Genomic DNA, 21,946 nt, shown 5'->3' on the forward strand with positions numbered 1-21,946 from the left:
CGAGGTCTATTTTACAACCAGAAGACACCATCAGAGACACTTGTTCCCATTTGGTGGCTGCTCTCCTACCCCACAGCCTGTACCCACCTGCAGGAGCATCTTCAGCTCTAGTCACCTGCCTGTCCACTCCTTCAGATTCCTACAGCTGCCTGTGTCCAGTCAAGGTGCCTGCAATGGTTCGTCCTCTCTGTCAGCTAGCCTGGGTTTAGAATTGCCTAGGAGACTGGTTAGGTACGCTTCAAGGTACGTCTGTGAGGGTACTGCTAGAGGGGATTAACCAGGCAAACAGATCCACCCCACACGTGGGTCTAGACTAATGTAAGAAAAGTGAGGGAGGAGAGAGGCAGCAGAGTGCCCACAGTTCCCTCTGTGCTTCCCGGCAGCCACGATGTGAAGAGCCCTGGCATGCCACACACGTACGTGCGTACACACACACACACACACACACACACACACACACGCGCGCACACACGCACACACACACGCACACTCCTGCTGCAATGGACGGAACTCTGAAACCAAGAGCCAAAATGAACCCTTCCTCCCTACATTGTTTCTATCAAGTGTTCGGTCACGATCAGAGACAAGAAATGCAGCCAACATTATCCCAGGTCCTTGGAATGGCAGATAAGGTGTGGACAAGTGGTAAGTACCTTGAATCTGCCTCCAGTTCTTCCCGGGACCAGGAAGTGCAAAGAGGAAAACAGCAGGAGGCTGGGAGTAAACAGGCAGGCGGATCTGTGAGTTCGAGGCCAGCCTGGTCTACAGAGTTCCAGGACAGCCAGGGCTAACACAGAGAAACCCTGTCTCAAAAAAACCAAAACCAAAACCAAAACCAATCACCACAACAAACAAACAAAAAACCACACAGGGGCCTCATGCAACTCAGCAATCCTGGTCCTCACCAATGTGCCCTAGAATTTATAGCAAGTGTGAACAATTACTGAACACACATGTTCACTGCTGCATTGCCCACATCCACCAACAGGGGGAGAGAACCCAAAAGTCTGCCCATGGAGGAATGGCAGAACAAAACGTGGTCTGTTTTGAGATACTGATGGTATGTTGGTAAAATGTGGCCTGCCCACGTGATGGAACGCTATCTGGCCAGGAAAAAGGACATGGTGGCTGACCCACAATGTAACAAGTGTATGAAAAGGCTGCACAGGGCAGACTGGTGGGCATGGAGAAAGAGTCTAGGCAAACCTCTGGGAAGAGAACACAGAGCAGGACAACAGGAGATTGTGAAGATTATGGAGTCTCCTTTTGGAGTGATGGAATGCTCTGCAACTAAGCTGAGCTGGTAAATGCACAAAATGTCACTAATTTCAGGGATGAGTGTGGTCCAGTAGCAGAGTGCTCATCTAGAATGTGCAAGGCCCTCAGCACCCTAGCTTTGTACCCCGACTCCTCTGGAGCTGTAGGCGTGGCATCTGTCTTTAAGGGGTGGGATTTGAAGGAGGTGGAAACACTAAGTCCAGCGAAGGTTGGGGACAACTACCCAGTGGTGGTATCTGTCACCAGCAGCTTAGCTGTGACCCTGATAGACACAGAGCGCTTCAAGACTGGGAGCATTAGGAGAAGCAGCAGGGCTAAGGGCCCCCAAGCCCTTCCCCACAAGGCTCCTGAGGTCTCATCTCGCTCCCTGGCCCAGCAACTGCACACACAGCCTCCTGTGTAGAGGTGTGCAGACATGACTGTTTTAGCTGCTGTGGAGACTGTGGGACCAAGGAAGGGGGTGGGGCCTGTCAGGGCTGGAAGGCTGGATGAGGTGTCAGGAGAAATGGAGGAAGGAGGCAAGGCAGCTCTGGCCCTGCACACTTTGAATCACCCTGCCTCCCCGATGTCCTATGAAGCTCTTGCCTTCCCTTCCTCTGGCCCAGCCTTCCTCCCCTTCCTCCTCCCATGCTACAGGCCAGGGAGCGGGCCCTGAACTCTGACCTCTCAGGCATCAAACATCCAGTGAATGCCTGCTGTAGACCTGGCTATAGCCACAGTGGTGAGGGACAAAGGCTTGTTGTTCCTGTAGGGCCAATGGGTTAGGGTTCGGGAGGACACAGGATAAAATACCAAGCACAAAATATCGGATGAAAATGTGGATGGAAGGCAGGGCCCTGAAGGGGTCAGGAGGAGGGAGGGGCTGCAATTTCAGAGCGTGTGAAAGTTAGGTAGACAGCCACAAAGAAGTATAAGAACAGCTACTTGGATCCAGGGACAGCATTTAAGGCAGAAGGAATGTAGGGATAGGCTCATGTTTCTAGAAAAACCCAGAGGTTGGCTTTGCCACTTAGCTGTGGCCCACAGACCCTATCAGGGTGTGACAGAGCAGAACCGGAGACTGGGAGCCTTTGGGCTACCAGGATGCAGATTCTGATGCATGCTCAAGTATCTACGGTATAAGGACTGAACCCAGGCAACACTCCACAGCGAGCTGCCTTGCAAGGCTGGAACTGAGCCCACAGGAAACGAGGGCCAGTTGTCAAGGCAGGTCACACAGGCAGGTCTAGCCTCAGGAAGGCTTTGGCTTTCACAAGAAGGTGGGAACCTGAGAATGTTCTAACAGAGGGAAAGGATCTGACTCAGGTGTTCACTGATGCCTGCCATGTAGGAAGAATGGACTATAAGGGACAAGGTGGAGGCAAGGAGAGCAGGCAGGGGCCCTGTGCCACGGAGGGGTGCTTGTGGGGAAACTGAAGGCTCTAGACAGACTATTCGAGTGGGTTATGCAGCTTCCTATGTGGGCTGCCCCAGCCTGGGACACCTCCTTAGTCACACAAGTACACCCTTATTCACACCCACAGCTGCTCAGAGACACACATATTCAGACACGAAATCACCCTCTGTACAGTTATATACGCGCAACATGCACAAGGACAACTTTGCACACCAAAGCACACCAAAGCGCCTTGCCACAGACAGACAGACACACACACACACTTCTGTAAGTTATGAGTAGCTGTCTCTCTTTGGGAAGCATACCTTTGCTTTGATTCTGCAAGCTCCCACCTGCCACCAACAGTCTTGAATAAGTCTCTGGAGGTAGCAGAGGGATGAGCAAGGTCTATGGCAGTGGTTCTCAACCCATGGGCTGCGACCCCAAGAGGGGGTGTGCATGTCAGACATTTACATTACAACTCATAACAGCAAAATCACAGTTATGAAGTAGCAACAAAATAATTTTATGGTTGGGGGTCACCACAACCCGAGGAACTGTATTACAGGGTCGCAACATCAGGAAGATGGAGAACCACTGCTCTCTGGGGGTGAGTGAGTTGGGGGACACTGTCCGTGGGAGTAGCTCAGTCTCGCTTTGCTGTCTGTGTACAGGGGCCGATGTGAGGCCTGTGGAACTGGAGCAGGCTCACCTCTGTGACATAATTTTGAAGGCGTCGGGCAGGTAGCACTGCACATTCTCCATCTGGAAAGGGTCGGCATCGCAGATCTTGTCATCCGTGCGCCCGTAGTTAGCATTCTCCACCATGATGACGTCGCTGCCTGGGCACCGCAGCTCGATGGGGTAGCCTTCACATGCTAACTCCCGGCGCATCAATCCAAATGGGAGCCCGGCACGACTCAGGCCTGCAGAACAGTCGGGGACAGTGTCACAGTCACCAGGGAAGAAAAGACCTGCTGGCTTAGCCAGCCTGGGAAGCTGGTTATGGGATTTTCAGGCCTACTCGGCTATACAGTGGCACAGAGTTTTAAGCCCTGTGGAGGAAGGAGTAGCCTGGCTCAGAGAGAGCTGACCCTTCTTCATCCTGTAACGAATGCCTTGCTGGTAAGAGTGATACCACCCTGGATGTTGTGGGCCAGTCACAACTGTGGAACCCCAACTCCTTTCAAAGCAACCTTCTACATTTATTTTGTCTGTTTGAGGGTGGGCATGTGGAGGTCACTTGTACCTTTTGCCAATGACAGTGGTGACTAAACTCAGGACAGGCTTGGTGGCAAACACCTTAGCTCCCCTGAGCTATCTCACTAGCCCTGTCCCCCAAAATCTTATGCTGAATTGAAGAACTAAGCTCCAGTACTTCACAAGTGACTGTACTTGGAGATAGTGTCTTTTGGATTTTTTCTCTCCCAACCCCCAACTAAGGCAAGGGTCTCATGTGGCCTAGGCTAGCCTCAAACTTGCAACATAGCCTTGAACTGATTCTCCTGCATCTACCTCCCTAGGACTATAGTCACGCGCCAACACACCCAGCGCACACACACAAATTTTCCTCCTCTGAAGGTCTCAGTGTAGCCTATGCTGACCTTGAACTCACTAGGTAGCCTAGGCTGGCCACAACCCTACAATGATCTTCCTCCCTGCCCCAGCCTCACGAGCGCTGGGGTGAGAGGTGTGCACAACCACATCTGCCTTGGAGATGACTTTTTTTTTTTTTTTTACAGTGGAAATCAATTGAAAAATGAGGGGTCAAAGGGCCTCGATGCAGTCTGGCTAGGGTCCTAACAAAAGGGAGCATTTAGGGTATATTTTATTGTTATTATTGCAATACTAGTAACAGAGCTAAGGCTACACACACCTTCGGGAAGTGCTCTACCACACCTTTCCTTCTGAGACGGCATCTTACTGACTGGCTTAGGTTGTCCTTGGAACTGTGGTCCTGCTTCAGCCTCCTGAACAGCTAGGACACTGGGGCTGGGCCATCACTCTGCACTACAGAGGGGGTCCGACACAGTGTCATCCAGGTAGACTGTGCACAGACGTAGGGGGAGGGCACCCCAGCAGGCCGAGGAGACCTCGGCAGGAGCCAGCTGGGTTGGTGCCATGATGGTGGGCCTTTGTTTTCCTCACTGGTGGGGCAAAGGCTGTGGCAGTTTTAGCAGACAAGCCCTGACGACAGGACTTAGGGCCTCTGCAGGGGGGGGTGGCTGCCATGAAGGCCATCAATCAAGTCTATGATGGGACTTCTGCTGAGACTGGGGACACCAGGACATACTGTCATAGCAGAACCGCACAGAACTTTACTTTTCCATGTCAAACACCTTCACCAGACTGGGCTGAATCTGTCTTCCCATTGGAAAAAGCTGTCCCTAAGTACAGTAGCGTCTGTGGGTGCTGCTAGTCCTTGTCACAAGTGGGAGTGGTCTGGGGACCTCCTACCACCACCACACACCACACAAGGAGTGGATGGAACCCAGGCAACAATTCAACCATGAGCTCTATATACCTGCCTGTTTTGTTTGTTTACTGGGAGCAGGGTCTTGCTGTGTAGCCCAGCCTGGCTTGAAACTTGGTGTCCTCTTGCCTCAGCCTCCCCCAAATTCTGAGGTTACAAGCATGTGCCACCATGTCTAACTTTTGCATGCTTAAGTTCAGATAACTACTGGTAGTAGCTTTCCCAGGCCTTGTTTTCCTGAGCTGTAAAATGGGCACTCACCCACAGGTCAGGACCAGACAGCAGGGATTCTAAACCAAAGGAATCTTTCTGTTTTGGGTTTTTTTGTTGTTGTTGTTGTTGTTGTTTTTTGTTTTTTTCGAGACAGGGTTTCTCTGTGTAGCTTTGCGCCTTTCCTGGATCTTGCTCTGTAGACCAGGCTGGCCTCGAACTCACAGAGATCCACCTGCCTCTGCCTCCTGAGTGCTGGGATTAAAGGCATGCGCCACCATCGCCCGGCCTGTTTTGGTTTCTGAGACAGGATCACACATAGTTAGGTGGTCTCACAGTCTAAGCAGCCAAGGTTAGCCCTAAACTCCTGATCCTCCCACTCCATCCCCAGGTGTGGCAGCATGCTTCACATGAGGGGACCCCCTATGACAATCAGAGCTACACAATATAGCTCTGAATCCCAGCTCTGCTGCTCCCTGGCCTGGCTGATGGCTCCAAGGCACCTATTGGGTCCCTGGTCTCTCTGCTACTGCAGAGGTTAATCTACAGTTAACGCCTACTAATGTGCTGACGAGATGCTCATTTTTTTGTTATGGGTATTTCTCAGGATCCAGGGTTGACATGTGCCAGGCTGCCCTGGCAACCACTTTGGGATCCTGGTTGCAGCCCAGCCACACGGGGTACAGGAAGGTAGAAGCTACAGATGTCTGGGGGAGGACCACAGCTGGGGGTAAGCTAAGTGCTGTGAAAGGTGTTTGTACTAAGGTGCAGAGCCAAGTCAGCCCCTCTTCAGAGACGGGGTCCCCAGGGGTTCTAGCAGCCAGGCCTTCGGGTTTCTGGGGGTGAGCAGAGCCCCAGTTGAGAAAAAGTTTCCCATGTGCTCCTGTCGTACCATCTGCTTCCTCCCCTAATTTTAGCTTCCCTTGTCAGGGAGGGAGGCCGGGGGTGGAGGGCTGGCTCACACGGGGCGGGGGGTGGAGGCAGCCCCTCCTGGCCTGCAGGGGCTGGGCCTGGAACTTGGGCACTAGGAAGATTGGGTCACTGGCCAGCAGGACCCTGCCAAGGCTTCAGAACAAGGCTGACAATATCCTAGTGACTCTCCAGAGGATGGGCCCGGCAAGGTGGGGAGGGGAGCCCTCTAGGAAGGGGCCAGGCCAGCAGACCCCTTCTTAGCTTCTGTTGTCCTGCACACAGCTGGTGCCCAACCTGGGGATGGTAACTAGGTAATGTCAACAGTGGGCAGCAGGCTCAGGGCACTAATTGTGGCATGTGCAGGATCCCAGGCCGGAGCTGGGTAATTAGTTGTTTTTAAATAAACGTCAGCAGGCATGCTTTAATTAAGCCTTGGTCCCAGTGAGCCTCAGAGATGTGATGAATGACGGGGGGGAGGGAGAGATAGAGAGAAATAGCTGCCCCCCGGAAGGCCTGTCTTAGTCCTAGGGGTCCCCAAGCAAGACAGCACCCAGTGCACTGGCCTGCTGGGAGTTCAACACCAAGGGTGGCATCACCAGGTTCCCTCTGGCCTGGTCCAGCTTCATCTGGAGTGGAGGCTGTGGTCCAGAGAATTCATGTTTCCCACCTTCCATCTGGGTTTGGAGACCCAGCCCTTCCCCAGCCCAGCCAGCACCTACCTTGGGTAGCAGAGGTGACGAGGACAGTGGTGACACAGAGGCTCCAGAGTGCTGCGGCCAAGCGGGCCATGGCGAAGGCCAGGGGCGGGGGCAGGGCTCTCAGCGGACTGTGGGGGGGGCCTCGCCCCGCATCACCAGGGTGCCACGGCCTGGCCCACCAGCCTGAGGGAGGACAGCGGAGTGACATGGGGCAGGAGCTGACCTCAGCAAGCCCAGTGGGAGTCTGTCTTCTGCTTCCTGGACTGGGGTGCACACTGCCCTGTTCTGGGGTCACTCTAACCAGCTCTGGTCCCTCTTCTCCAACCTCCCCGGGGGCAGCTTGACAGGTCAGCATGGCTGCCATGCACCCACCCACACCAAAGCTGCTTCAGCCCTCACCCCTAAACCCTGCCCCACCCACTCCTCTCCACCACCAAGACCTTCATCCCTCAAGGAGGGCAAGGGGTGTCCAATTTGATTTCAGCCTTGGCTTCGGGCAGGGATCCAGCCCCGCCCCTAGCCTCTGCTTCCTGTCTCTCCGCTCTGGCAGCTAATTAGAATCCAGCTGGCTGGCGCCACCGATAGGGGATCAGGGACACCCAAGTCCCCTCTTTCCTTTCTAGGGGACTCTCGGGGTGAGCTGGAGACAGGCGGGCGGAGTGGGAGGAGTGCTGAGGAGAGGAAGTTGGGATCATGGTGTCATGAGCTTCTTCCAGGACCTCAGTTCTGACTTGCTGTTCCCCCGCTACCCTCTGCATTCTCAGGGCCTATTACCTCACCTGATAATAGCGGAAGCACCATGTCCTACCCTCACCCCACCACTGTCACCTAGCCTGCCCCTTCCACTCCAATCCAGTATGTTCTAAGTCTCTTCTTTCCTGTCTGGGATCCCCCAACACAGCCTCTGTCCTGCTCCTCCCATTTTAAAGTCTTTGAGAAACCACCTACCAACGACCCGTCCCTGTTCTGCTCCACCTGGGCCCTGCCCAGCCTTTCATGTGTCCTTCCCTCTGCTGCAGCTTCAGCTCCTGAGTTATCCACAGGGCTGGCTGTCCTTTTGCTCAGATGTAACTGTCTATCTGGTTAGGAAACTGCCCATCTGGGGATCTAGAGTGCTTGGTTCATGACCACCACACCCAACTTTTAGAGCAGGCCCTACATACTGAGAAATTCTATTTGTTGACTGAATCTCAGACCTATCCACTCCCTTCCAAGGCAGGTCTACCTCTGTGTATAGTCCCCTCTGCCCCTCCCTCACCAGAGCTAAGGGATGTGGGATGAGGCTCAGGCTCAGCTTCCTTCTACTCCTCAGGTGTCACTCTGCTGGCCTGTCAACCCCACCTCTCTGCCCCCCCGCCCCTCCCCCCGCTCCCTTAAGCTCCCAGCTTCCAAGCACTGTCTGAGACGGTCTCCCATGATTCCCAGGTACAGGCTTCTTACTTGGGGCTCAGACTGAGGACAACTGTCCCTGATCCTGTGCCATAAACTCACCATCCGCTCATCCTTTAACTCCTGCTACAAGCCACCCCTGAAGTGGCCTTCCCACGTGGCAATCTGTCAGTAACCCCCTCAAGGTTTGTCCGGTCCCCTGTGTGCCAGCCATGGCCATCTCTCTTCTCACCGCCAGGCTAGCGACCATCTTCCCTCATCCTGCCCAGACATGGGTGGCCTGAGACAGTGCAGGTCACTTCTGTACTGAAGACGGAACCTCCCTGGCACTCACCCACCTCTACATCCCAGGCGGTCCCGGCAGTTTTCACCCGCCTCTTCCGGAGCTTTCTTTGCAGCTGAGCTAGCCTCAGAGGCAGGAGGAAATGCAACTGCAAAGGCTGGTTCACTGCCCTCACAGGAGGCTCTAGAAGCCCCTGCCTGCCCCATGTGGGTCCAGGTCCCCAAAGTTGAGTCAGTTTGAAACAATCTAGGCCAGACCTATAGGTATTCCACCACCTCCCCAGCCCCACTCCCTCAGGGAGGCAAACTATTAGACTGCTGTAAGACCAACAGCCTCCACTTAGAACCTCTTCAGGTGGGAAGTAATTACGGGGGGCTCTCCTCCCCAAGGCTGCATCCATGATGCAGAGACCCCAGAGGGAGTCTGCATACAGCTCATGACCTAAGGAGGCTACAAGTGTACTCTCTAGCAGGACCAGACCACAAAAAAGCCCTCCTACCCACCAGTGGCAGCCACCTTCCAGGTCCAGATCTCAGAAGCCCCAGACCCTTGCTTGTTCTTCCTCACCCTGTCCCAGCTCAGGAGTGAGGCAGGAGTCTGTCCCCATGGTTCCCTTTTGTCCAAATACTCTAGGCTACCAGCAGGCAGAGGGATCATTGTTTGTTTGTTTTTTAATTGCAACATAGGGCTGGAGAGAGGGCTCAAAGGTCAAGAGGACCGGCTCCTGCACAGGATCGGTCAGCTCCCAGCACCCATATGACGGCTCACAATCACCTGTAACTCGAATCTAGGGGATCCAGTGCCCTCTTCAGACCCCCGAGGACATCAGGCACCGAGAGGGTGCACAAACACATGAGTGAAACTCCTATATATACAAAATATGACATATTTAAAACATGGGTTTTCTTCTGGTGTACAGATAGAATCTAGTATCTCCCGAATGCTAAGCATTCATTCTATCTGTGACCTGTACCCCCAGCCCCCAAACCACCCAAGTGTACAATAAGTGGAATTAATTACAGAGTCATTCTGAGGCTTAGTTTGTAGTAGCCCAAGCTGGCCTTACAGTCACAGCAGTCCTCCTGTCTCAGTCTCCCGTAAGCTGGGATTGCAAGTGTGTGTACTACACCTGTTTCTATTACCTTGTGACATGGCTCTACTCTGATGTCCAGGATTTTGTGAATTCCTGGGCTCAAGTGACTTCAGCCTCCCTCAGCAGCTGCTGCTTCTGCAGTCCGAGGAATCACACCCACCCAGCCTTTCTAGCTTTCTTTTTTGTTTGTTTTTCAAGACAGGGTTTCTCTGTGTAGCCCTGGCTGTCCTGGAACTTGCTCTGTAGACTAGCCTAGCCTTAAACTCAGAGATCGCCTGCCTCTGCCTACCGAGTGCTGGAATTAAAGATGTGTGCCACCACCGCCCGGCTACTCTAGCTTTCTTAAGGCTGGAACTGTGTGCGCATGCCTGGTTCTTCTTCCCTTGAGTGCTAAGGATGGACCAAGGCTCTGCGAGCCAGGGAAGCCAGCTTCTCACACCATGGGTTGTAGCCTCACAACTGAAGTCCGGGTAGTGAAAAAGTTGCTAGCTCTTCATCAACTGTCTGAATGTGCAAAGACCAAAAACTAATTCAAATCAAATAGATCACAAATCGGAAGCATTTCTGACAGTGCTCGCCTGGGCTACACTCTGACTTTACTGGAGCCTTGGTTCCAAGGGCACAGCATTTGCAGCGTGTGCCTTGGTTGCTACCCACTTAGCACCTATGAACCGTGTGCCTTGTCTCTCAGACCAGACTGCCATAGGTGTGCTCTGCAGTGTTGACCATCCTTACAAAGTTCTCAGAATTTATGAAAACATAGTGGTTTAATTACGGGAAAATAAGAACTTTTATTGTTTTCCTACTATTATTCCTAAGCATGTCTTTGGATTGTATTATGTTGTTTATTTTTAAACTTGTTTGAGGGGAAGCTGGGAAAATGATTTAGTGGTTAAAAGTGTATACTGCTGCTGGGCATGGTGGCCACATGCCTTTAATCCCAGCATTCTGGAGGTTGAGACAAGAGGATCTCTGTGAGTTCCAGGCCAGCCTGGTCTATAAATTGATTTCCAGGACAGTCAAGGATAAATAGAGAAACATAGAGAAACTCTGTTTTGACACCCCCCTTCCCCTCCAAAAAAAAAAAAAAAAGGTGTACTGCTGTAGCAGGACTCGAGTTGGGTTCCCAGCGCCCATATCAGGTGGCTCATAACCACCTTAACTCTATTCCAGTGCATCTCATGTCTCTTGGCCTCCGTGGGTACCTGCATGGACATGCACATACCCACACACATACACATAATCTAAAAATAATAAATTATTGAATGAATACTGGCTTGAGATTAGGTCAGAATTTCCAGCAAGTTCTCAACACTCCCAAACATGCTTCTGCCATTTTGAACTGTGTATTCAAGTGAAACTGATTCTGAAGTAACTGCTCCAAGTGACTCAGGACAATACAGGAGACTTTGTGTCCTGCAGTGAGTTCATCTTTTAAAAATGGTGAAATTATTATTATGCATACCAAAGAGTTGTTTTGAAATTCCCTTATGGTTTACGACCAGCTAGTGTATGATTTGTGTATCTACATACTAGATTCATGTGTCCATTTCTCAGGTAAAAAGGGATTGTGAGTAGAAAAGTTTAGGAAGCCATATGCTGGGCAAACACTGAGTCACACGTCAAGACTTTTCCAGGAATGCTGGCACACACCTTTAATCCCAGCATGCAGGAGGCAGAGGCAGGCGGATCTCTCTATGATTTTAAGGCCAGCCTGGTCTACAGAGTAAATTCTAGGACAGCCAGGCATGAATAGTGAGACCTTGCTCTCTAAAAAAATGAACAAAAGAAAATAAAGTGTGTGTGTGTGAGTGTGTGTGTGTGTGTGTGTATACCACGTGTGTGTGGATTCCCACAAAGGGTGTTGGATCCCCTTAACGATTAGTTACTGAGTCTTCAACAGCTTTGATGCAGGGTCAGCAATCAGTGCAGGTCCAAGAGGGACCACACAGGGTCTTGGAATGCCACACTCCTTCACACACAGTCTTAAGCACCCGACTGTGGTATCTGGGGTCCTGGGCAGCGGAAACTAACTTCCTCATTGCTCTGGGAGCCAGGCATGAGCTCAAGAAGCCTGTAAGCCAGGCTTCTGTCAAGGGCTCCCTGCCCAGCACGCAGACTGCTTCTCCCTGTCCTCACTCAGCCTTCCTGGGTGTGTAGGGGAGAGGTCTCTGTGTATCTCTGTGTTCTTACAAGGACATCACTAGCCCTGTTTTCACCACCACCTCCATGAGGCCCATGATAGGATCTCACTTAACCTTAGCAATCCACTAAAAGCTCCCCAAACCTTCTCTCCAGGGAGGTGGTGGGTGCAAGAGTGGGGAAACAAGGGGATCTTGAGCTGAAGGCCATTCTGAGCTACAGAGTAAGTTCAAGGTCAGCCTGGATAACCTAAGACATTATTTCAAAATAAAATTTATGCTGCGTGCAGTGGCACACCCCTTTAATCTCAGTACTTTGGAAGCAGAGATAGGCGGATCTCCATGAGTTTGTGGCCAGTCAGTTCTACATAGCGAGTCCCAGGCCAGGGTTACATAGCAAGATGTTGTCTTGAAAATAGAAATTTAAATTTTATTTTCATTGTGTGTGTGTGTGTGTGTGTGTGTGTGTGTGTGTGTGTGTGTAAGGGTATGTACACATGAGTGCTGATACCAAGGGAGGCCAGAGGCACTGGATCCCTGAGGCAATTGACGTAAGTGCTGGGAACTGAACTTGGGTTCTCTGGGAAAGCAGAACACACGCCTCAACAGGTGAACCAACCATCTCTCCCGTTCTTTTTTTTTTTTTTTTTTTTTTTGGTTTTTCGAGACAGGGTTTCTCTGTGTAGCTTTGCGCCTTTCCTGGAACTCACTTGGTAGTCCAGGCTGGCCTCGAACTCACAGCGATCCGCCTGTCTCTGCCTCCCGAGTGCTGGGATTAAAGGCGTGCGCCACCACCGCCCGGCTCATCTCTCCCGTTCTTAAAGGAATAGTTTTTAAAAGGTCAGGGCATGGTAGAGCACACTGTCTTCACTCACTCTCCATCTTACTTTGGGGCAGTGTCTCTCACAGAACCTGGAGCTCATGTGCCTGGCTAGCTCCTCACTCACTCCTACACCTCAATCCTCCTGTCCTCACAGGGGTTATGGAGACACACTGCCACACCTAGGATCTCAAACTCAGGCTGGCCTTGAGCTTGTGGCAATCCCTCTGCCTCTGCCTCCAAAGTGCTGGGATGCCATGTATCTCATTTAACCACCAACAGAGCCAGGGGCTGCAGGACCCATTTTATGGAATGGGTCCCTTCTCTCCTGGGTGCCATCTCTGTCCAGCCCAGTCCCCTCCTCCCTGAACCTGACTCCTACCCTCACTCTCTCCCGCCTGCCCCCACCCCCTGTGGGTCACAGGGTGCTCATTAGCACCTGAATCATTTCTGTCCCTCCTTTGCTTAGAACACTCCATGGCTCCCACCTTCCTTAGACCAAAAGCTTAAAGCCCTCACTGAGCACCCACACAGGGCCCAAAGCAGAAAGTACCCTACTGAGACGGCGACCAGGAGGAAGAGGAAACCCCTCCCAGGCTCCAGCTGTGCTCAAGTGTTGTGAGAGAATGAGACACTAGTGTGGCAGCTCAAGGAACCAGGTGTGCACACACCTGTGCCCATCTCCTTCTCATACCATGTGACCCTGGGGAAACAAGGGTGGCGACTCACCCTCAGTGGGAACTCGACCCTGGCGTGTCCCCCAGGGGCCACACACCTGCCTTTATGTTTGTGTCTGAGTCCTATGGTTGCCTTACGCCTAGAGAGGGCATGTGCAGCAGGGTCTGTCCTCGAGTGCCCTAGGGCGGGGACAGGAGTGTGACAGGAGGAGAAGCGGCTGCTGGAGGAGAGGGGGCGCCTGGAGCCTGCCCTAGCCTGCGGTTTCCACGGCAACCCTGTATGCTGAGTGAGTGGGAGTCTGAGTGTCTAAGGAGGGGTGGTAGGCAACCAGAAGGGGGCGCTGGGCCCCTCCTGGCCTCACTCGCCCGTCCCTAGAACAGTCACCCCTTAGGCACCTTGTCTCCTGTTGCTGGCTGTGAGCCCACTTCCGCCTGCACTTCCAGGAAGCCAGGGCTGGTAGACACAGTGGCCAGTGCCAGAGCCAGTCTGGAGTGGATCAATTGATCAGGCTTTTGGCCTTTTGGGCCCATCTCCTGGGCCCTACATGGGAACTAGCAAGGGTGTCTTGCAGAGATGGAGCAGGTGCCTGAGAGTGCTGGGCACATGTCCTTCTCCAAGAGATTGGGGGTGAGGACAGGGTTCCCACTACATAGTCATCAGTACCTCAGACTCACCAGACAGCAGCCTAGTCCTTCCCAATACCCTGCCCCACAGACAGCTGTCCTGGGTCCCTGGGTCACCTCTGCTCAGGAGTTACTTCTTCCCTGAACCCCCTGGCTCTTACCCTCATTCTCCAGTGAGGCCAGGGCTAGCCAGCTAGCACCTGAATCATTTCTGTCTTTCTGCTCAGAATACTCCATGGCTGCCACCTTCCTCAGACCTCACTGAGGCCCCCAAACCTTGCAACATGAACTCCCTTGCATGGCCCTACCCCAGGACCTTTGCACAGACTGCCCCCTTGCCCCGCAGCTACCCTTGTCTACTGGACTTTGTTCACACTTTCTCAGGGCCCAGGAAGGCCTTGTCAATGGCATCACCCCAGTGCTCTACCCTGCTTTTATTTCTTTATTTCCTTGTGGTTCTTATGTCAAGGAACCTGGATGTTTCGTTACATGCTTTTCTCTCCAACCAGAGGTTGGCTCTGCAGGGCTGTGTATGAGTCTGTGTCCCAACACCCAGCAGGGAAGGAACTGCATGTGTAATTATTCAGTAGAAAAGCTTCAGAATGCTGCCCTACTGGAAGCAGACAGGGGAGTGTCACAAGTTCAAGGCTAGCCTGGTCTACAAAGTGAAACCAAGCCACCCAGGATTAAATAGGTTGTGATATTCTGTTTCAAAATAAATAAATGAATAGACTTTTAAAAATGTAAAGGCTGGGGGTGTACCCAGCTGACCACCAGGCATGCCTGTACCCCTGAACACCTTTTCTCTAGTCTCCTATCAATCTACCCCTCCCCTATACCCAGGTTCTACCCTAAATCCAGGATATCTGCAAAATGAAGACCCAGTTATATCACTTGCTGCCCACAATTCTCAATGGCTCCCCATTGCCCCTGTAACCTAATATAGCAGGCCAGGCTCGTTTGTTAGGGGCCCTGCACAGGGCCTTCCTCCAACTCCTCCTCATACATACAGCTCTGATAGCCCGACACCTGGCCCCGTCTCCCCCTAAGGTAATTCACCCTCTTCCCACACTGTCTCTCCGATTTCTCCCTGAGTTGGACTCAGCCCAGTTGTTGATGGTCTCAGAGAAGAAGGTCTTATCTTCAACTACCACAAACCCAGCCCCGGGCACAGGGTAGGTGATTGTTAGAACAGGCGCAAAGAGCCAGGCACGCGGGGAGGGGGTGACATTTAAGACTGGGGCATATGTGTGAGTGCCACTGCAGTCAAGGACGTGCAAAGGTCCTGAGGCAGCGATGTGCTGAAACACAGCAGGCAGTCAGCAAAGGAAGGGGGACTGGAGGGGCACTTGTGGCCTCTGAGATGACCCTGGCCTTTTCTGTGTGTGGGGTGGAAGCATTTCTAAGCAAAAGAGGAATGAGATGTCACGTGAATGTTTACCTCTGCTGCAAAGGTGTTCACTTCTGCTGCAGAGGTCTCCTCTGGAGAGTAGACTGTGTGGATTGTGGTCCTGGGACTGGAGGGGCACCTCAGTCTATTCCTTCCTTTTCCCCGCCCCCACCAAACCTAGGAACTTATTTTTCCCATCCGCTCCCCTCCCTGCCTATCAACCCTGTTCTCAACTCTGCCTCAGAGACACCACACCATCTCATCCCCGTGTCTCAAGGCCACTGTGCCACCTCATTTCCATATCTTGAGGCCAGGAAAAGCTAGCTGCTTCTGGCCCCCACTCCAACGCCCTTGGCTATGAGGGTTTTATTCCCTAGGGCTCTGACTCCTTCCACGTGGGCCCTGACCCTGGGCCAGGCCCACCCTAAGTTTGCTCAGTCCAGGAACGCTACCAGACCTGGGCAGTAGATCTCATGCTGAGCCTCTCTACACTCCACAGGTGAACCCCGGACCTCTCTAAACCTAACTGACAACATCGAGGTCCAGCCCAGCTTCCTATCCACAGCTACAAAAATACCTTTCTTTCCTTATATGAGCCCTGTGTCTTTCTCACCTTAGGGAGGACTTCCTTCCAAGCTCTCTAGCCAGTTTCTCCTCCAGGCCATAGCTGGGGAGCCCCCTCCTCCAGGAAGCTCTGACCTACATGCCTGCCCGCTTTGCTCTCTGCTATGGTAAGCTAGCGCCAGGGTGGCGGGCGTCCACCTCCCAGTGTTCCTGTTCACCCAGGCTTCACCTCCCATGCCATGGCAGAAATCAGTGCTAGAAGCCAAGACCCTGGGACGAGGTGAACAGGATGCTCCTGGCCCTCTGATGGATGCATGCTGGCAGGGCGAGAGTGCAAAGCCCAGAGAGGGAAATTTCTGAGATAGATTCTCAATAGGGCAAAAGGACAAAGCCCCAGAATAGCATCCCCGGGTCCAAGGTTCAAATCCTGGAGGTCCACACTTGCAGCTTAATGACAAGATGTATATGCAGGTCACAGTTTGGGAATTCTGACTCTCAGCAGGGGCAGAGCCAGTGGCATAATAGGGTTGTAAGGCTCGAAATAACATTTGACTTGGGGTTGCAGGGTCTCATAGTGGAGCATTTGTCCACCATACACAAGTCCTGGGTCCTGTCTCCACCACCTAAGATAGACAGACAGACAGACAGATAAGCAGTCTTTACTCCTGCTCTCCTGAGCATCTAGCGTATGTCAGCCAGGCACTGGGGCAGGGGAGATGGTGGTAACGAGGTAGATTTGATCATGTACTAGTGCAACTGAAGAAAATGCTAGGGAGAGGAGCCTGAGGGCTTGCCTTTTCATTTTCTTTTTTACTGTATGTATGGGTGTTTTCCTGCATGTATGTCTGTGTCCCATATATGTTCGGTGCCCACAGAAGCCAGAGAAGGTGAGGGACCCCTGTCACTAGAGTTACAGACTGCTGTCAGTGGCCATGTGGGTGCTAGGAACTGCACCCAGGTCATCGGGAAGAGCAGCCAGTGCTCTTAACCACTGATCCATCTCTCTGGGTAATTACCTGGAGATGACACTTCAGCTAAGTCATGCAGAAATCCATGGAAGGAAAAGGTATTCTAGGCCATCCGTGGTTTGTGCAAAGGTCCTGTTTACAGAACAGGTCCACGGAGAATGAGGGAATCAAAACAGTGGGGAGGCAGCCAGACTATGTCTGAGTCCCGAAGCACTTGTGGTCCCCAAATGGGGGTCCCCCTCAGTTGATATTCTGGGCCATTATTGTTCTTGGTGAGCTAAGAAGGGCTTCTTACATCCTCTTTACAGTGAAGAGGATGATGAACTTGTAATAGAGCTGTTCCACAAAGCCCACAGAAATTCCTATCTTGCTTTTCGGGGCAGGGGGGTAACCAAACCTGGGCTCAGAGCCATAGAATATACTTCTCAACTGGGCAATTCTGCCTTGGGGTCAGTCTGGAGAGGCTACTGAGTGCAGCGCAGCGGTGGGGGGGGGGGTTGCTGCTGCCATTGGGTAGGGGTAGCCCTAAGGTGTCGTTAGGCACCCTACAGATTGCCCAGCAGTCTCATAAAAAAAACACCATGAAGAGCTTGTGGGTTCCCAAGCCTGTCATCCCAGCACTCAGGAAGCTGAGGCAAGAGAGTGGAAGGTGTGTACCCAGCCTGGCACACACCGGGAGGAGAGAGAGGGCGCCCGAGAGAGCAAGAGCTAGCATGCACATCAGGATCCAACATCGGGGGCACCACTGGGCCACCAGTGGCCCACAGTCCACTTGTGACTTTTAAGCTATGTTTTAGCTTCTGTGTGTGTGTGGGGGGGGTCACTGTTTATTTTTAGCTGGGGGGGGGTTGCTGAACTATTTTTAGTCTTCAATTTATTGACTGAATTGTTATCTCCCCCCCACACTTTGGAGTAGGAGGTGAACAAGACATAGAATTCTGGTTACTAGCTCCCCAAGGCCCAGAGAAACCGAAATCATGTGGAGGGCCCCATCTCAGGGAGAAGTAGGGTCAGTGCCCAAGGGACCTTGGGAGCAACTGCTCAGACCTTGACTCAGGGGCTCCCAGCCCCCTGGGGAGGGTAAGTATTCCTTGAATTGCCACTCCAGGACCTAACCCCTGTAGCACACAGTAATTTGGAGCCATGTTCCCACAAAGACAACCTCACACACAAAGGTACCTGTGAGTACCGCGAGACTGTCCCCAGGTGGGCACAGGCATGCAAAGAACGTAGCATAGCTAACCCAGCCCAGGCCTTACTTCTGAAAAGGAGGCCAGGTCAAAGCTATCACACAGGGTTCCTCTCCAGCTCTAAGGAAACGACCCTCCTGTTCAGTCAAGAGTGCCAGCCCGCCTGCCTCACTCCCTCCTTCCTCCCTCAGTTTAGAAACCTCATCTTTATTATTTGTAATCATGTTTATGTGTAGGGGGCGGGGGACAGCATGAGTGAAGGTGCTCGTGAATGCTAGAGATGTCAGGTCCCTTGGAGCTATGAACTGATGTGGGTGCTGGAAACTGAATTCTGGTCCTTGACAAGAGCAGCACATTCTTTTAATCTCTGAGCCACCTCTCTCTCTCTCTCTCTCTCTCTCTCTCTCTCTCTCTCTCTCTTTAAATTATTAAAATGTCTCCCTCTGCAGCCTAGCTTGGCCTTGAATTCATGCTCAGCCCTCCGAGTCTTGGGAGGGTAGGCTGGTACCATCCCATGCAGCTCAGCCAAGAGTTCCTCCAGGGCCCCCGAGCTCCAAGAGCACACCTAGCAACAAGATCCCCAACTTCTGAATCTTACTCAGGCAGACAGACAGTAAACAGACAGGCGCAATAAATCAGGAAATTACAGAGGTGTGAAAGCCACAGGCTCCACAGAAAGCCAGGAGTGCTGTGGGAGCTGCAGTTCGAAGCCTAGTGCATGGGCCATGTCCTGGATGGAACTGCCTTTGAGAAGGTGGGATTTCCAAGAGCATGGTAGATGTGAAGGAGTGGGGTGAGAGGCGGTGACATCACGTTCTACACCGAGGTGCAGCCTGAGGGGTGAGGGTCTCTGTGTGCAGTCTAGGGCCATCCTCCCTAGAATGAACACACACACACACACACACACACACACACACACACACACACGAGCACACCTTCTCTTTGTCAGGCTGTGAGCCAAGGGAACAGAAGTGGCCACCGTCACAGTGGCCTCACACCTGACACCCAGCAGAAAAAACACTTGTATTTGCAGCTTGCTTGGAGAGGAGCGCCAATCCTGCTTGCTCCAAGCAGTTCTGGGACACACAGCTGAGCCTACACTAGTAGGTGTGGGCAAAGGAGAGCCCTCCTGTCCTGTGCACACAGAGGGCTGCCCCAGAGTCACCCCTCAGCAAAACTCACCAAGGAATGCATCATTCGGACCCACAGGGGCAAGTAGCTACACACCCAGATGCAGGCAGAAGTGGAAACCAGCGGGATGTGGAGAGCCCCCACCCCAACCCCAGGACCCCAATTTCTGTATTCAGTAGCAACCATTTGGTTCCATCCCAGGCAGAGAGGCATGCTGTCTTGCTGGGCACCTTCAGCTCACCAGGGAACCCCCACCTTGGTCAGCCCCTCCCCCAGTATCCCCACAGAGGAGCTGGAGGAGGGGAAGTGTCTGGCAACTGGAAATCTGATCCCTGAGAGCAGCCCACACAGAAGCCAGAGCTTTCAGTGTCCTTGGCCACGTCTGGCTGGAGAACCGGCAGAGGGCCGGAACAGAGACCAGAAGCTTCCCCGTCTGCAGTGGAAGGTGGCTCCCACTCCTACAACACTTTAGGGGTATACACTCCAGGGGTTCTCCTGTTAGATGCCCAAGCCGAGGCTGATGCACCAAAGGGTCTCTGGCCAGCCTGGTGGGACAGCCGACACACAGACACAAGAGACACAGGCGGCAGACGGTCCCACGTGCAGGTGGAAACCAGAGGGCCTGATGCAAACAGACTCCGCCTGGACCAGGCGTCCGCGGCTCCTCCCCCCTCGTGGGGCTTCCAGAGCGCCCCCTAGGAGAAGGGGGTTCCCCAGGGCAGGCTGGGAATAGAAGCCTAGCTTCGCGTCTCCGGCCTCCCACCTCCACCTCCCACCTCCTCCTCCCGGGCTCAGTGGCCCAGGTGCACTGGTCTCCAGCTCCCCACCCTCCCCCAACTCTGGGGGCTATCTCCACACCTAAGGGTGTCCAGCGGCACACGTGATAGTGGAGTATGCCAGTCCCCACAAACAGGAGTCAGGGAGCACGTCAGAAGGCAGAGCAACAGGGTGGCCCAAGCCAGAGGAGGGAGATGGTGGCATACCAGCAGGAGGGCCAGTACCCACACATCCACTTCCGTGGCTGTGGCTCGGTGCAAAGGTGCCACGCCGCCAGCCATGGGATTAGTTCCCCTTTCCGCCTTCCAGATGAGTTTTCATCTCTGTAATTAATGGGCAAGTCATATCTGAACGGCGTGGCAGACAAATTGCTAGTTAGGAAAATCACAGATAATTTTCTCGATATGATAATGAAGGTTGTATTCTGTCTCTTATTTTCCCTGTTTTCATCCTACTTTTAAGTAATAAATTCGGCACTAATGGGCAGCGTGTGGAGAAGAAGTCATCTGTCCCCAAAGCTGGGACCTGTCCTGGCCGGCCTCCCCTAACACACACACACCAAGGTCCCCAGCGCCTGACTGTGGGCAGATGGAGAAGAGGATGCTAGGGGGACCCTCAATGGAACACTCTGACATTCCATGATTGATGGGGTAGTACAGGGTCTAGGAAGCCGGTGGAGCACAAGGAGCCGTCAGGTTGGGGGCCAGAATGGAGTTGGACTTCGGGTCATTCCTGCCCTTGGGGTGCAGGAGAGAGAAACAGGTACCGATGGCTCTCTCAGCAGCACTGGAGGTCAACAGGCCCAGAATAGACATCCACCCTCAGGTGTCCTCCACACCTATCCCCACACCATCCACCTCCCTCTCCACGGTAACCCCTCACTATCGGAGGCATGAGGGTAAGCAGAGACAGGGGGAGACAGACAGAGATAAAGAGGCTGCCAGCCATCTTGGCGGCCATCTTGAACCCCTCCCCCAACTCCCCCAAACGCACCACATGTTTGGATATGGGAAGACAAACCCTGGCTCTGGGTCCCACAGAGGCTGGGAAAGAAGGGGGATCTGGTTCACACTGGGACAGGAGGGACACCCACGAAGATGCCGAGGCTGAGAAGGCGGGGTGAGGGGACCAGGAGGGTACAGTATATAAGATGCTGGGCAAGGATAGGGCTGGGAGCTGACCTAGACGAGAAGTGTAGGGGCTGGATGTGGGAGCTTAGGGGCTGTTTGCCGGCGGGGTGCCGTCTTCACATCGGTGCCTGGGGCGCACTGAAGTGATGCCATTGAGGGCATTTTCTGGCCACTGCTGGAGTACACACGACCCTCCCACCACACACACATACACACACACACACACACACACACACACACACACACACACACACGAACTGGACTTTCAGCCCAGGACCCTCAAACTGGACGATGACAGCTGAACCACACAGCTCTATTTCAGGAACACCTGGAAGAGGGGAGAGCTCGTTTCGGTAGATCTAACCTGACAGCCTCCATCGGTGCTTAACCGGGTGCCGCACGCCTGCACCCGGTCCTGCCCACGGCGCCCCTCCGGGCTGAAACCCTCGCGACACCCAGACAGCCCGCTCCCCATCCCCCCGCGCCATGCCTCCCAGAGAAAAACAACCCTAAACCCAGCATCCTGCGGTGCCGGCCCCCCGACATGGCTTCTCTTGGGAGCCGGGGCCCGCGCGCCGCGCGCACACGCACCCTCTCCACTCACACCCAGACACCTACACAAACAGGGCGCCAAGCACCCGCGCGCACACGCACCGGGGACACGCAGGCACCGCCGCGCCGCTTCCCCACAAAGGCCGGCGCGCGCGCGGGCACACGCAGCCACGCGCGGGCACACTCGCGGTCCCCTCCCCCTGCAGGGCACCCTGCGGCCGCCCATCCGCACCCAAACCGAGCCCCCGGCGGGCGGGGGTAGGGGGCCTCC

General features: G+C 53.5%; 1 protein-coding gene across 1 annotated transcript in view; it reads right to left on the minus strand.

The window, feature by feature from the left end:
- Positions 1-21,626, minus strand: part of LOC128104719 (adhesion G protein-coupled receptor L1-like) — a 34,358-nt gene extending 12,732 nt beyond the window's left edge. Inside the window, 3 exon segments of the mRNA XM_052729732.1 lie at positions 3,366-3,579; positions 6,968-7,129; positions 21,488-21,626. Of these exon segments, the coding sequence (XP_052585692.1) occupies positions 3,366-3,579; positions 6,968-7,129; positions 21,488-21,611 (500 nt within the window). The 5' untranslated portion in view covers positions 21,612-21,626.
- Between the last annotated feature and the right edge of the window lie 320 nt (positions 21,627-21,946).

This window comes from Peromyscus californicus, unplaced genomic scaffold (genome assembly GCF_007827085.1).
Source record: "Peromyscus californicus insignis strain IS unplaced genomic scaffold, ASM782708v3 Scaffold_8__1_contigs__length_139910024, whole genome shotgun sequence".
NCBI classification, from domain to species: Eukaryota; Metazoa; Chordata; class Mammalia; order Rodentia; family Cricetidae; genus Peromyscus; species Peromyscus californicus.